The sequence below is a fragment of the Zootoca vivipara genome, chromosome 3, assembly GCF_963506605.1.
Source record: "Zootoca vivipara chromosome 3, rZooViv1.1, whole genome shotgun sequence".
NCBI classification, from domain to species: domain Eukaryota; kingdom Metazoa; phylum Chordata; class Lepidosauria; order Squamata; family Lacertidae; genus Zootoca; species Zootoca vivipara.
In genome coordinates, this window is record NC_083278.1 from 53,839,648 (window position 1) to 53,851,665 (window position 12,018).

At 41.1% G+C, this 12,018-nt stretch overlaps 1 protein-coding gene across 20 annotated transcripts in view; it reads right to left on the reverse strand.

Moving 5' to 3' along the window:
- TRDN (triadin) overlaps positions 1-12,018 on the reverse strand; it is a 166,150-nt gene that overhangs the window by 139,092 nt on the left and 15,040 nt on the right. For 19 of the 20 annotated variants that reach the window (XR_004692212.2, XR_009557338.1, XM_035109221.2 and 16 more), the window contains exons 2-3: positions 8,983-9,186; positions 1,772-1,825 (exon numbers count right to left, since the gene is read on the reverse strand). Coding sequence is in view for 18 of the 20 variants with exons in the window: in XM_035109221.2 (XP_034965112.1) it covers positions 1,772-1,825; positions 8,983-9,186 (258 nt within the window). In the remaining 2 variants the exon portion in view is untranslated. The remainder of the gene's footprint in view (positions 1-1,771; positions 1,826-8,982; positions 9,187-12,018) is intronic. The other variant, XM_035109215.2, reaches the window with a different exon arrangement.

Genomic DNA, 12,018 nt, shown 5'->3' on the forward strand with positions numbered 1-12,018 from the left:
GGTGCTGCCATTTTTACGCCTTTTTTGTTTTGTGTTGTTTTATTCTTGCTTTAATAGTTATGTTTTAATTGTTCACCACCCAAAGAATGTTAGATATTGGGCAGTATGGAAATATTAATAGTCTTAATACCAGTAGAGATAAGTAATAAATTAAAGATACAAGAGTCTGGTTTTATTTCCAGAAGAGGAGCAATATTAAGCACTGTGATTATGCACATTCTGTTAACATTTTCTTTTCTTTTTTACAATTGTGTTATCTAAGTATTCAGAAAATCACATACAAATCTGTTTTACTGTTAATTGTGCACCTAATGTTACACAACAAATACTAGTACCACCACCTCACCACCTTAAGCTCCTTATGGCTGCCAAGGCAGTCACAAATTATAACAAACAAATTAAAATATATACCACATAATTTGTGAGTTATTTGAAGAAGACTATAAAAGTTTCACAGAAAGAGGTAGAAAATGAAGGTTAAAAAATGCTGAAAGAAGTAGATAGGTAGAGGATAGAAAGAAAGAAAGAATGACACATACAGTAAGTACTCTAATAAAATACTGTATGGCATAATGAATTTAATAATGTTTGGAGAACAGTGTTTGATGTGGGTGCACAGTGATTGGCTTCTTGCTGCCCAACAAATGGCTGATGGAACGGGAGGAGAGCCAGTCCCCACCCCTTCTAAGATAGGTATCTGATGTTGCAAACCTGACACACTAATTCCAAATCCAATGTCAGGCTTCATTTGCAAATGATCTCAATAACTATGATTCAACTCTAGAAACCATGCATAGCACACCTTTGTGTATATGGTACTTCATCCAACAAGAAAAAAACACACACACACAAAAGCCTGTCCAGTTCTACACACACATCACCTTTGATAGAATGCAGAGGTTGTCAACACACTATGTCAGGTGTGGGAAACCTTTGTGCCCCCCCCCCCGGCTGTTGCTGAAGTACAACTCCTGTCAGTCCCAGTAAGCATGACCAAACCAATGGCCCTATGTTGTTTTCAAGGGCATTAAAACAACTTTTCTTTTTTTAAAAAAAAGAAGAAGAAGATGGCATTTACTTGCAAATAAACCCAATCTATTAATTATATTTTTTCCACCCAGTTCCCCAAGGAACTGAGAGCATCTTACGTGTAATTCCCAGGTGTCCCTTTGGTTCAGCATTTGAACTATATTTTTTCAACCATTCTCAGAGCTCAGTTACAGTGTACTTAAGCTGAAGTATTTAATGTGATTTAATGCCAATTCACAAATGTACACATAACATTTGTTTTCTCTCCACGACTTCCCACTGAGTGTGCAAATTGACTCCATTTACAAGCATTGTGTTTGAAGTGCTATGAAAGTTTGCTCTGTGCTGCTTGACTTGCTCTGGTTCATTCATGCATGCGAGCCCCTACTTAATTTTACAGTTATCAAATATAAATAAAGGGATGTGTGAACCAGTCCTAATAGCTCCATTCTCTTCAATGTGAAGAGAACTACATTGGCTTAATATTTAAGTCTTAAATCTCCCTCCCGTTCTTTCTTAACTGCTTTGTGGATCGGCACTTGTGTCGGTTTTGCTCGTTTTACCTCAGAGCATTTCGTTCCCAACAATGTATACTGCAGGTTTATTATGGAGTGTCTATATCTTTCCTGTAATGTGGAAAAACAAAACAAAAACCCTTTGCAGCAGTTGTGCAACTCAATACGATCAAAGAGCATGACAGATATGTTTGAAACGTGGAAAAAAAATAAAATGGGTTCCTTGCCTCTAGGGATCTCAGCTTTCCCCAATTCTTTGTCAATATCAAGTTGATGTATTCCTATGAGAACAAAATACACATGAAGTAAGAGTAAGAAGAGGAAAAGTTAAACCTGCCTTCCCAAGCCCCTCCCTGGTTGGCTTCCCACTACCCAGTCCTTCTACTGCCTTCCCCAACCCCCAGGCTTACTGAGCAGTGGGGATGACGGGCGCACTTGTTATTATCCTTATGAGCATCCAGGAACACTTTAAAGCAAAGTGTCTGCCTGGAGCCGTCTACCATCTTTATATCCCAAGGATGCTTATGGGGCCCAAAGGCATTCTGGGAAATGAATATGATAGGGGAGAGGGACCAGTGCTTCACTTTGAAATGATCCCAGCTGCCCAGAGGGAGGGGGAAAAAAACCCTAAAAATCAGAAGGAGTTTTGCTGGGCATCAAGGATGGTATCTGTAGGCGCTGCGGCAGCAACATCTGCTGCACTGGGAATCCCAGGGTAAAGCTACATACATGTTATATATGCCATTTTCTTTACCTCCTAAATTTTCCTGGTGAATGCTACACTTCCAATCTACAAAATATCCCAGGTCAATTTTGAAGAGGAGTTTGATACACCAAAGAAATGGGGAATTGAGAAACAGGGTCTGTTACACATAGGAAAGCAGGGTCATATTTCACTTCAGTTGCAAGGTAATTGGAGCTGTTACATGTTATAAGTGAAGACCAATGGAAACATCTTCCACAGTATTTGCATATTTCACCAGAAGACCAACCTCTGGATTCGTGCCAGGGCAATGCTTTCGAATTTTCCCATGGAATGAAATATTACATAATATAAGGCTATACAAAGTCCTTAACAGCTCGGGACCAATTGACTTACAAGGTCGCGTTGCGCACTATGTGTCTACTTGACAGCTTCAGTCTGTGGAACTGGCACTACTACAGGTGCCCCATGATATTTTGTGCACAGTTGTAAGAAATTATTATTTTAGTGTGGCAGCAGCTACACTTTGGATCTCTGTGCCTACTGACATCAGACTTTTGCTGTGCTCTTTCTAGTACATGCTTAAAATATTCTTGTTGAGGCAAGCCTATCCAGACACATAGATGTTGATGTATTTTAATCTCTTTTACTGTTAATTTTAATAGCTTTTAAATTTTAAAAATTGATCTAAATTATTAATGTCAATTTAAACTGTTTTAATTGATCATTTTACATTCTTGTAAAACGTTTAGAGGTTTTGTTACAATTAAGCTGCATATAAACTTTGTTATATACAATAAAATAAAATATTATAAAATAAGGTAAGATGATCAGGTTATATAGCTGGATCTGCAAATACAGGTCTATGCAGGGCTTTGAGAATAAAAGTTTATTTGCCCGATTCTCAAGGCTGGCTAGTTCTGCATTCCACATATTAGCTACATGAGATCCATCCACCTTTGAAAGTAGGCAAAGAACCAAGGAAGAGAATCATTCTGCAATTCCACCTGAAGTTCCAGCACCTTGAACATTCTTAATTGTCAAAACAGCTGGATGGTCCAGCATATAAGCAAGTTCTATCTGTCCCTTTGCCACCTCCAATTCTCTATACTAGATTAGGGCTGAAACAAACACAAATAGTCAAATTCACTTTCAAAATGCATTTGAAAGTCACACCACAAAGTTCACAATGCCTGCAGAATCAACAAAGAGTCGCTTTAAAAACAAACAACCCCCTGTAATGCAGGAATATGCAGTTGTCCCATAATGGGATTGAACCTACAGCTTTGGCTTCATCAGCACCACGCTCTAACCAACTGAGCTATCCATGTCTGGTCTTAGTCAGAATTAGATCTGCCATTTTTGCAGACATGAAAACAGTAGGTTTAGCCTTTTCTTTCTTTCTTTCTGAATTTAAATCAGACATCTTTTAAAAAAAAATTCTAAAGAAGTACCGGTAGATACCCCCCCCCCAAAGTCTCAATTAATTGCCAGTAAGTCAAATCAAATGCAAGTTTAACATAGTATTTGAGCCATATCAGGCAAAATTCAAAATTATGCCTTTAGAGAGCTTGTGGTGCCCATTTGCTGCAAGAAAGGTGGGAATTTGCTTCGATTTTCTTTGATAAACACATTCAATATGGGCAAAGGTTTTCTTTATCTTCTAGGAATTGCTGTGAGGATTAAGCAATGTTGAATCTCATGAACCCCAGATGGATTTGAAAACTAGTTCTCATGCTTATTATATCCAAATTGGATTAATCTATTTCTTTGTCTGTGGCGTTCCATAACTGTTGCTGCAAGGACTGAGGTTTGGTCCAAAACGTGACAGCAAAAATGATTGTATATTCCCAAAGGAAAGAGCCACACAAAATACACTTCTCCAACTCTGAATTATTTGTCTCACTTTTTCTTCCTAAGTAGCACAATCTTAAGCAGGTTTACCTGGAATTAAACGCCACTGCATTTAGTAGGCCTAGTCCTCAGGTAGCCCAAATGATAACCTCCAGATGCTGTGGACTACAACTCCCATTATCCCTGACCATTGGCAATGTTGGCCAAGATTGATGGGAGTTGTAGTCCAAAACATCTTGAGGGCAATGCATTGGCTTTTCCTCCCCTAGTTGGTGTGCTTAGGATTGCTGCTCAAATTATTTTAAAATAAAAACTTACATGTTTTTAGTTAATGAACTGATAAGAGGTAGAGCCACACACTGGGCCTTCATAGTTTTGAAGTACAACACAAATGTTGCTCGAAATCCATAAGAAGATCTTAACATGAGCATTTCATATTGCTATTTTGCATTTTGTCAAAGCAATTTTGTTTTAGATTCGACCACATCACCACCCGATGCAAGTCTAGTCAGTTTTGTTCCAGTCAAGAATGCACCTCAAACAAACAGTTTGCCTGAATCCTCCATTTATATCATATTAATACAAAGCTTTTTAAAAAGCCAGCTTCTGCCACCTCCCAATATACTTTTCTCTGTCTCTCTTTCTAGTCCTGGAAACAAAAGACAAAAGCCCCTAAAATCTTATTTATAATGAGAAATTAGAGAAATGTGCAGGCTTGATTTAGCCCACCACAGCATACAGCTCACAGATGTTCCCAAACTTTTGGATGAAGGGATCTGTACAATCCTGGCCTGACAGTGGCTGGAGAAGCTGCCAACCTGACTGAGCTAGAGCTAGAATAAAGTCCCTTTTCTGGCTATGGGGAAGTAAGAGTCTGATGCAAGCTCCATTTCCAGCCATACCTGAAGTCACATGGCCATGGCAGGATGTTGGGGGGGGGAGTGTCTTACATAATGGATTTCATTCAGTTGGGTGAAGCTTACAAAACAATCCTCATCGGAGGCTAGAGACAACCTGAATGACAGAGCCATCAGGAGCAGGAGGACTCCCCTGCTTGAGTGCCTGAAGGCTAATAATAATAATAGTAAAGGTAAAGGGGCCCCTGACCATCAGGTCCAGTCGTGTCCAACTCTGGGGTTGCGGCGCTCATCTCGTTCTATAGGCCGAGGGAGCCAGCGTTCGTCCGCAGACAGCTTCCAGGTCATGTGGCCAGCATGACAAAGCTGCTTCTGGAGAATCAGAGCAGCACGCGGAAATGTCGTTTACCTTCCCGCTGGAGCGGTCCCTATTTATCTACTTGCACTTTGATGTGCAATAATAATAATAATTTATACCCTGCCCATCTGGCTGGGTTTCCCCAGCCACTCTGGACAGCTTCCAACAGAAAATTAAAATAAAATAATCGATTAAACATTAAAAGCCTCCCTAAACAGGGCTGCCTTCAGATGTCTCCTAAAAGTCTGGTAGTTGTTTTTTCTCTTTGACATCTGGTGGGAGGGCGTTCCACAGGGCGGGCGCCATTACCGAGAAGGCCCTCTGCCTGGTTCCCTGCAACTTGGCTTCTCGCAACGAGGGAACCGCCAAAAGGCCCTTGGTGCTAGACCTCAGTGTCTGGGCAGAACAATGGGGGTGTTGCTGTCCAGGAAGACTCCCCTGCTTGAGTGCCTGAGGGCCCTGTTCCTGCCACTCATCATCTGGCCCAGGGCGGGGCCTGACAGGCCTCATAAGGACGGTTGCTGCTGCTGCTGCTGCTGCCCAGGAGGACGCCCCTGCTTGAGTGCCTCCTTACTGCCACTCACCATCTGGCCTAGGACGGGGCCTGACAGGCCTCATAAGGACAGTTGCTGCTGCTGCCGCCCAGGAGGACTCCCCTGCTTGAGTGCCTGAAGGCCCTGTTCCTGCCACTTACCATTTGGCCTAGGGCAGGGCCTGACAGGCCTCAAAAGGACTGCTGCTGCTGCTGCTGCCCAGGAGAACTCAGAACAGAGCAGAGTTCTTTTTAAAATGTTTTTTTTTAATTTCTTTTTTACCTTTTTAAATTCTTTGTGGTGTGGGGGGTGGGATGGATGTTTAGTTGGGTTTGGGAATTTGTCATACAGTGGTTCCGCTCCTTCCTCCTGGGCCGTGTTCAGAAAGTGGTGGGGGGGATGAGTGTTCAGACCCCTGGGCTCTCACTTGTGGGGCGCCTCAGGGTTCTGTCCTTTCCCCCATGCTTTTTAATATCTATGAAGCTGCTGGGAGTGATCATCAGGGGGGTTGGGCTGGGTGTTCATCAGTATGCGGATGATACCCAGCTCTACCTCTCTTTCAAATCAGAACCAGTGAAGGCGGTGAAGGTCCTGCGTGAGTATCTGGAGGTGGTTGGAGGATGGGTGGGGGCTAATAGATTGAGGTTGAATCCTGACAAGACAGAAGTACTTTTTTGTGGGGACAGGAGGCGAGCAGGTATGGAGAACACCCTGGCCTTGAATGGGGTAACTGTGTCCCTGAAGGACCAGCTGCGCAGCCTGGGAGTCATTTTGGACTCACAGCTGTCCATGGAGGCACAGGTTAATTCTGTGTCCCGGGCAGCTGTCTATCAGGCTGAGACCCTACCTGCCTGCAGACTGTCTCGCCAGAGTGGTGCATGCTCTACTTATCTCCCGCTTGGATTACTGCAATGCGCTCTACGTGGGGCTACCTTTGAAGGTGACCCAGAAACTGCAACTAATCCAGAATGCAGCAGCTAGACTGGTGACTGGGAGCAGCCGCCAAGACCACATAACACCGGTCTTGAAAGACCTACACTGGCTCCCAGTACATTTACAAGCACAATTCAAAGTGTTGGTGCTGACCTTTAAAGCCCTAAACCAGGGGTCAGCAATTTTTTTTCAGCACGGGGGCGGTCCACTGTCCCTCAGACCTTGTGGGGGGGCGGACTATTTTTTTGGGGGGGGGAATGAACGAATTCCTATGCCCCACAAATAACCCAGAGATGCATTTTAAATAAAAGGACACATTCTACTCATGTAAAAACATACTGATTCCTGGACCGTCCACGGGCCAGATTTAGAAGGCGATTGGGCCACATCCGGCCCCCGGGCCTTAGTTTGGGGACCCTGCCCTAAACGGCCTCGGTCCAGTATACCTGAAGGAGCATCTCCACCCCCATCGTTCTGCCCGGACACTGAGGTTCAGTGCCGAGGGCCTTCTGGCGGTTCCCTCGCTGCGAGAAGCCAAGTTACAGGAAACCAGGCAGAGGGCTTTCTCAGTAGCCATGTGGGTGGAGTATAAATAATAAAATTATTATTATTATTAATATCACTGCATCGGAACCACTGCTAAGTTGGGAAGGCAAATTGGGGGCCCTGTGTGAGATTTGTGGTGGTTTTGATCCCATGAATGCAAAGCCTCTGGTACTCCAATCTATCTGGCCGAGGGGAGATCTTTCTCCACCAATGTGAGAATTGCTGGCAGCAGCTTCCTGTCTACTATGGCAGACTTGGCAGAACCTCCCCCCCCCCCCCAATCTTGTTCTTCGACCATGACTTTTGACTTGGGTGTTATTTGTTTAGCTGTTTGAAGAAAGGTCATCCCTTGATCAGTATGCAAATTTCAAAACAAAATCTAGAAATTCACAATAGTTCAGCACAGCCCTAATGAGTGCTCATATGGAAGCATGTAAGTGACTAACAGATTGGTCTGTGCAAATTATTTCGCTTAATTTTCTAATTTTAATGAGAGCACAGTGGATTAAACCTTGGTCTTCAGTTCATTTCTGTGATTGTTAAATAATTAGAAGAGTCATATTTTAACTGGCTTTGGATGGATTGCAAAGATTTGTTTAATAATTGATTTTTTTTCAATTATATGTGAAGATATCAGTATATTAAGTGCAATTAAAATAACTGTACAAATGAGGGCACTTTATGCAGACAGATTTATTTATTAGATACAATCTAATTCCCTAATAATGGCAAGCTATTGTATGTGTGAATCCTTTTAGACTAATTTCTGTCAGACATGAAAGATATTAAAAGCATTTCAATAGAGTGAGTTCTCAGAAGCATTTTAGTAGAGCGTGCCTGCCTGCCTGAAATGAATATACTGTGTTTCACCTAATTAATATTTTGAAAGTCTTACATCATTAATGGTATTTAAAAGAAGACCAGTGTATCTTATATGAACCTATTAAATTGAGTAGACCATTAGATCTATCCCATATCTTGCTTATTGAATTCCATTTAAGTACATGAAGAACACAAACCTCCTACATTTGAAATACCCCTCAGAAAATCAGAGGATTTGATCAGATTAACATTTAAGGGGAAAATCCACTGACATTATCTCACAAAGAAAAATAATTCAACACCTATATGTGTGCGTGTGTGATACACACATGCACAAATTCTTTGAAACAACCTATGAGAAACATATATAGCATAATGTTTTCAGATCTAGACTGTTTATAACTTATTTCTTATCTCTCTGTCCTGCCTGACACTAGTACACTGGACACTGGAAATGCAGAAGCTACCACATACACCTGACACTGGAAATGCAGAAGCTACCATCTACAGTATCGTACAATAAACTGATGGAAATATTCTAGGGGAAAGCTTGTACTTCCCACTTTCCCCAGGGCACCATGTTAACCACTAATCATCTACATTTGCAGACCTAAAATAATATTCGTGATGTCAATATAATGGCAACCTCTGGATATAAATACCAGCTGACTGTACTGAATCTTTTAAAATTAGACAATATACTATTTTCAATGGTTCACTCTCACACTTAGCTTGGAGATAGCAGTCATTTAGTGGTTCACAGAAGGACCTTACGAACTGTATCTACATTGAAAGTGATTGCCTTACATTTTGTAAGATATACGGGTCTCACCTGCCAGGGTTTTGTAATCTACCAAGTCGAACATGACAATGGCCACAGCTGACCAGGTAACGATGAGTGCAGCGACAAGTAGCCATGCTGCTGGTGAGCTGAACGTGGTGGCAAACTCTTCTGAAACTTTCTTGGATACTTTCACATGTGGCATGGGGACTGTTCCATTCTTGCCGTCTATCACTGTAGTGGTGGACACAGGTCCTAAGAAACAGGTAAAAGATATGTTATAAATGCACAAGTCTTGACAGTTGCACCTCCCAGCATTAAGAAAACATTTACAATATACATTTGTAGAATTTAAGGCGCAATACAAAAATGAGATTCTGCCCTCTGAGCTCAACAATAACAAAGCTGTGGATGGAATTATGAGAAGAAAATTCAAATTACATATATCTATATCAGGGCTTGCTAGAAGGCCTGGATCACCATGGCTTAGTTTTGGAAACTGCTTTCGGTTCCAAAACAGGTTGAAGGCTTTTGAGCATGAACACATGTTCTCTGCCTTGCCACAAATTAACAACATCTGCTCTAGTCTCCACATTTAGGAATGTTGGGGCTAGGGTTCAAATTAAACCAAAATAAGCTTTATTGTACAAGCCAAAGGCCATCACAAAACCCTACACATACTGTCAGGAAAAGAAATAACTGTATATAAAAAACAGAGCCACTGCCTGAAGTCTAGGGTTCATAAGCTGTAGGGCACCTTTCAAGCCCTGGCATTTCTCCAGATTCTACTATAGTTTAAGAAATTAAGCACTGATCAGAAGCAGTAAGTATTTAACTTACAAATGGGCAATCTAACAGCATGCTGTTATGTAAGTAAGTGCAAAGATAACTGAATTCTTGTAACATGCTGACACAGCTGCTGTGGTCCATCACATTACTTCCTCAGAAAATAAATTTAACGTGAGGAAGATGTCTCAATTGCCCCTTGACCCTTGTATTTAACTAAAAACCCTCAACAGAGTTTGATTTCCACCCCCCAAAAAAAGTCATAAAATGCTCATGATGCAAGTGAAATAATGCCAAATCACATTAATTTTATTTTTGACTTTTAAAAATTGGAAGCCTGCCTTTTCTCTAAGGAGCTCAGTGTATTGTGGACTGCATTACACACTTGTATCTTCACAACAACTCTTTGAAGTAAGTTTTGTATGAAAGAGAAGGATTGGCTCAATGTCACCCAGCAACCATCATGGCAGAAATTTCTACCCAAGACTCCCTGGTCCAAGTCCAATGTTTTATTTGCCTCATCACACTACTTCTCTAAATATATGCAAATCTAAAGTTATACATGTAAATGAACCTCCAGACCCTTGGAATAATAATGTTAAAAATCACATTCATGTCCATGTAACTGGTAACCACCTAACTTCCTCCAAAATATGAGAGCTAGCTAAGCTGAAGCTCAAGGCTAGATTTCAGCAAAATATAGTAAGGTAATGCCATATGCCAATTTCAAAAAAGTCACCGCCACCTGTCAGCTGGCTAAGTGATAGCTACATCTTTATGACACACTAGTATTTAGTATACTTCCATTTTAGTAGTTAAGAACACTATATTCTGCACACAGTTCAAAAGAGCATAGTCTCTGGTTTCATTATATAATATTCCATGTTGCTAAAATTAAAATACTTAAAAGCAACAAGCAGAAGGGTACTTGCACATGTTTTTCTCTACTCCAACTACCCCAACCCCACCTTTTTGCTTTTTGTAATGCGAGTCATGATGCCTACATACATTCACATAGTCTGCATCAGTTATCCATTCAGTTGGCAATGCCAGCAATCTATTGTGAGCCTCTGTGTAGCTCTGATTGGCTAAATGTTGTGGCTGTTGCCAGGATAATGACCAGTTTGAAGACCAATAAGGCACCAAAGCTCCATCCAATCATATCCAGCTATGTGACTTGATGGCAAAGCTTCTTAAATATGTAGGCATTGTCCTCACTCTAAATGATTTCTTTTGCCCTCTGTGAGCCACAGCTGCGCCATATATTTAATACCACTTTAGATCATGCCTTCCACTAAAGGATCCTGGGAGCTGTAGTTTGTTAAGGATGCCGAGGTGTTTTAGGATACCCCCTCACAGAGCTACAATTCTCAGAGCAGTTTAACAATCATGGCTGTTATTAACCATGGCTGTTAATAAAGTGGTACTGTATATATAAGTGCGTTAAATGTATGGCTGATTGGTTACACAATGATGTCAATGTTACCCAGAAAGAGAATTGTTTTGGGAGAGGGAGAAGATTTAAAGCAGCAGACATTTGGACTGTGAACCTCAGAGAAGAGATGTGAAAAAGGACCACTTTTGCGGCCTTTCTAAAAATGTTTCAGATTCCTCCAAAGCCTTTATTCCAGGCTTTAAGGCTTTAAAAGCTGCCAAGGAAGATTAACTATCTTCATATTGATAAAGAAATAATCAACCCAACAACAATTGTTTTCAAAGCTACAGAAAGCCCAAGAATCCACACTTTCTTAGTGATCCATTTTAGGAATGTCCTAAGTAATTGTATGTTGAGACAGATTAATACACTACCATTTAATAGTCTGCAAAAATCTAGCACTAAAACAAATTTCACATTCAAAAGATTGTAAGGTTGGATATAGAGGGGAAATGACAAAGATCGTGTCACATTAGAATTCAAGCGCTATTTTCACAGATTGCCTATTACCCTCAGAGCTAAAATCTTGGAAGCACTTGACTTTCTTATATTAGAAGGTGAGATGCTTATGGAAAGCTTCACTATCAAATCCCTCCACAATTTTACAGGATAAAATGTGCATTTACTTTTCTAGAAATGTTTACTATGAGCACTGTTAGAATCCATGGCTTTTCCGGGCTGAATTTTTGAAGTGGGTGGCAGGTTGGGAGTGAAGGAAGTGGCAGTGGGGCTGCAGTCATAGAAACATATTTTTTGCATCTAAGAAAGTATCTTGGCCTCTTTGTGTAAATAAAATAATTTAGCAGGCATCCTATGGTTAAGAAGCCCTAGCAAGGCTCAAATCCGCATGAAAATAATTTGATTCT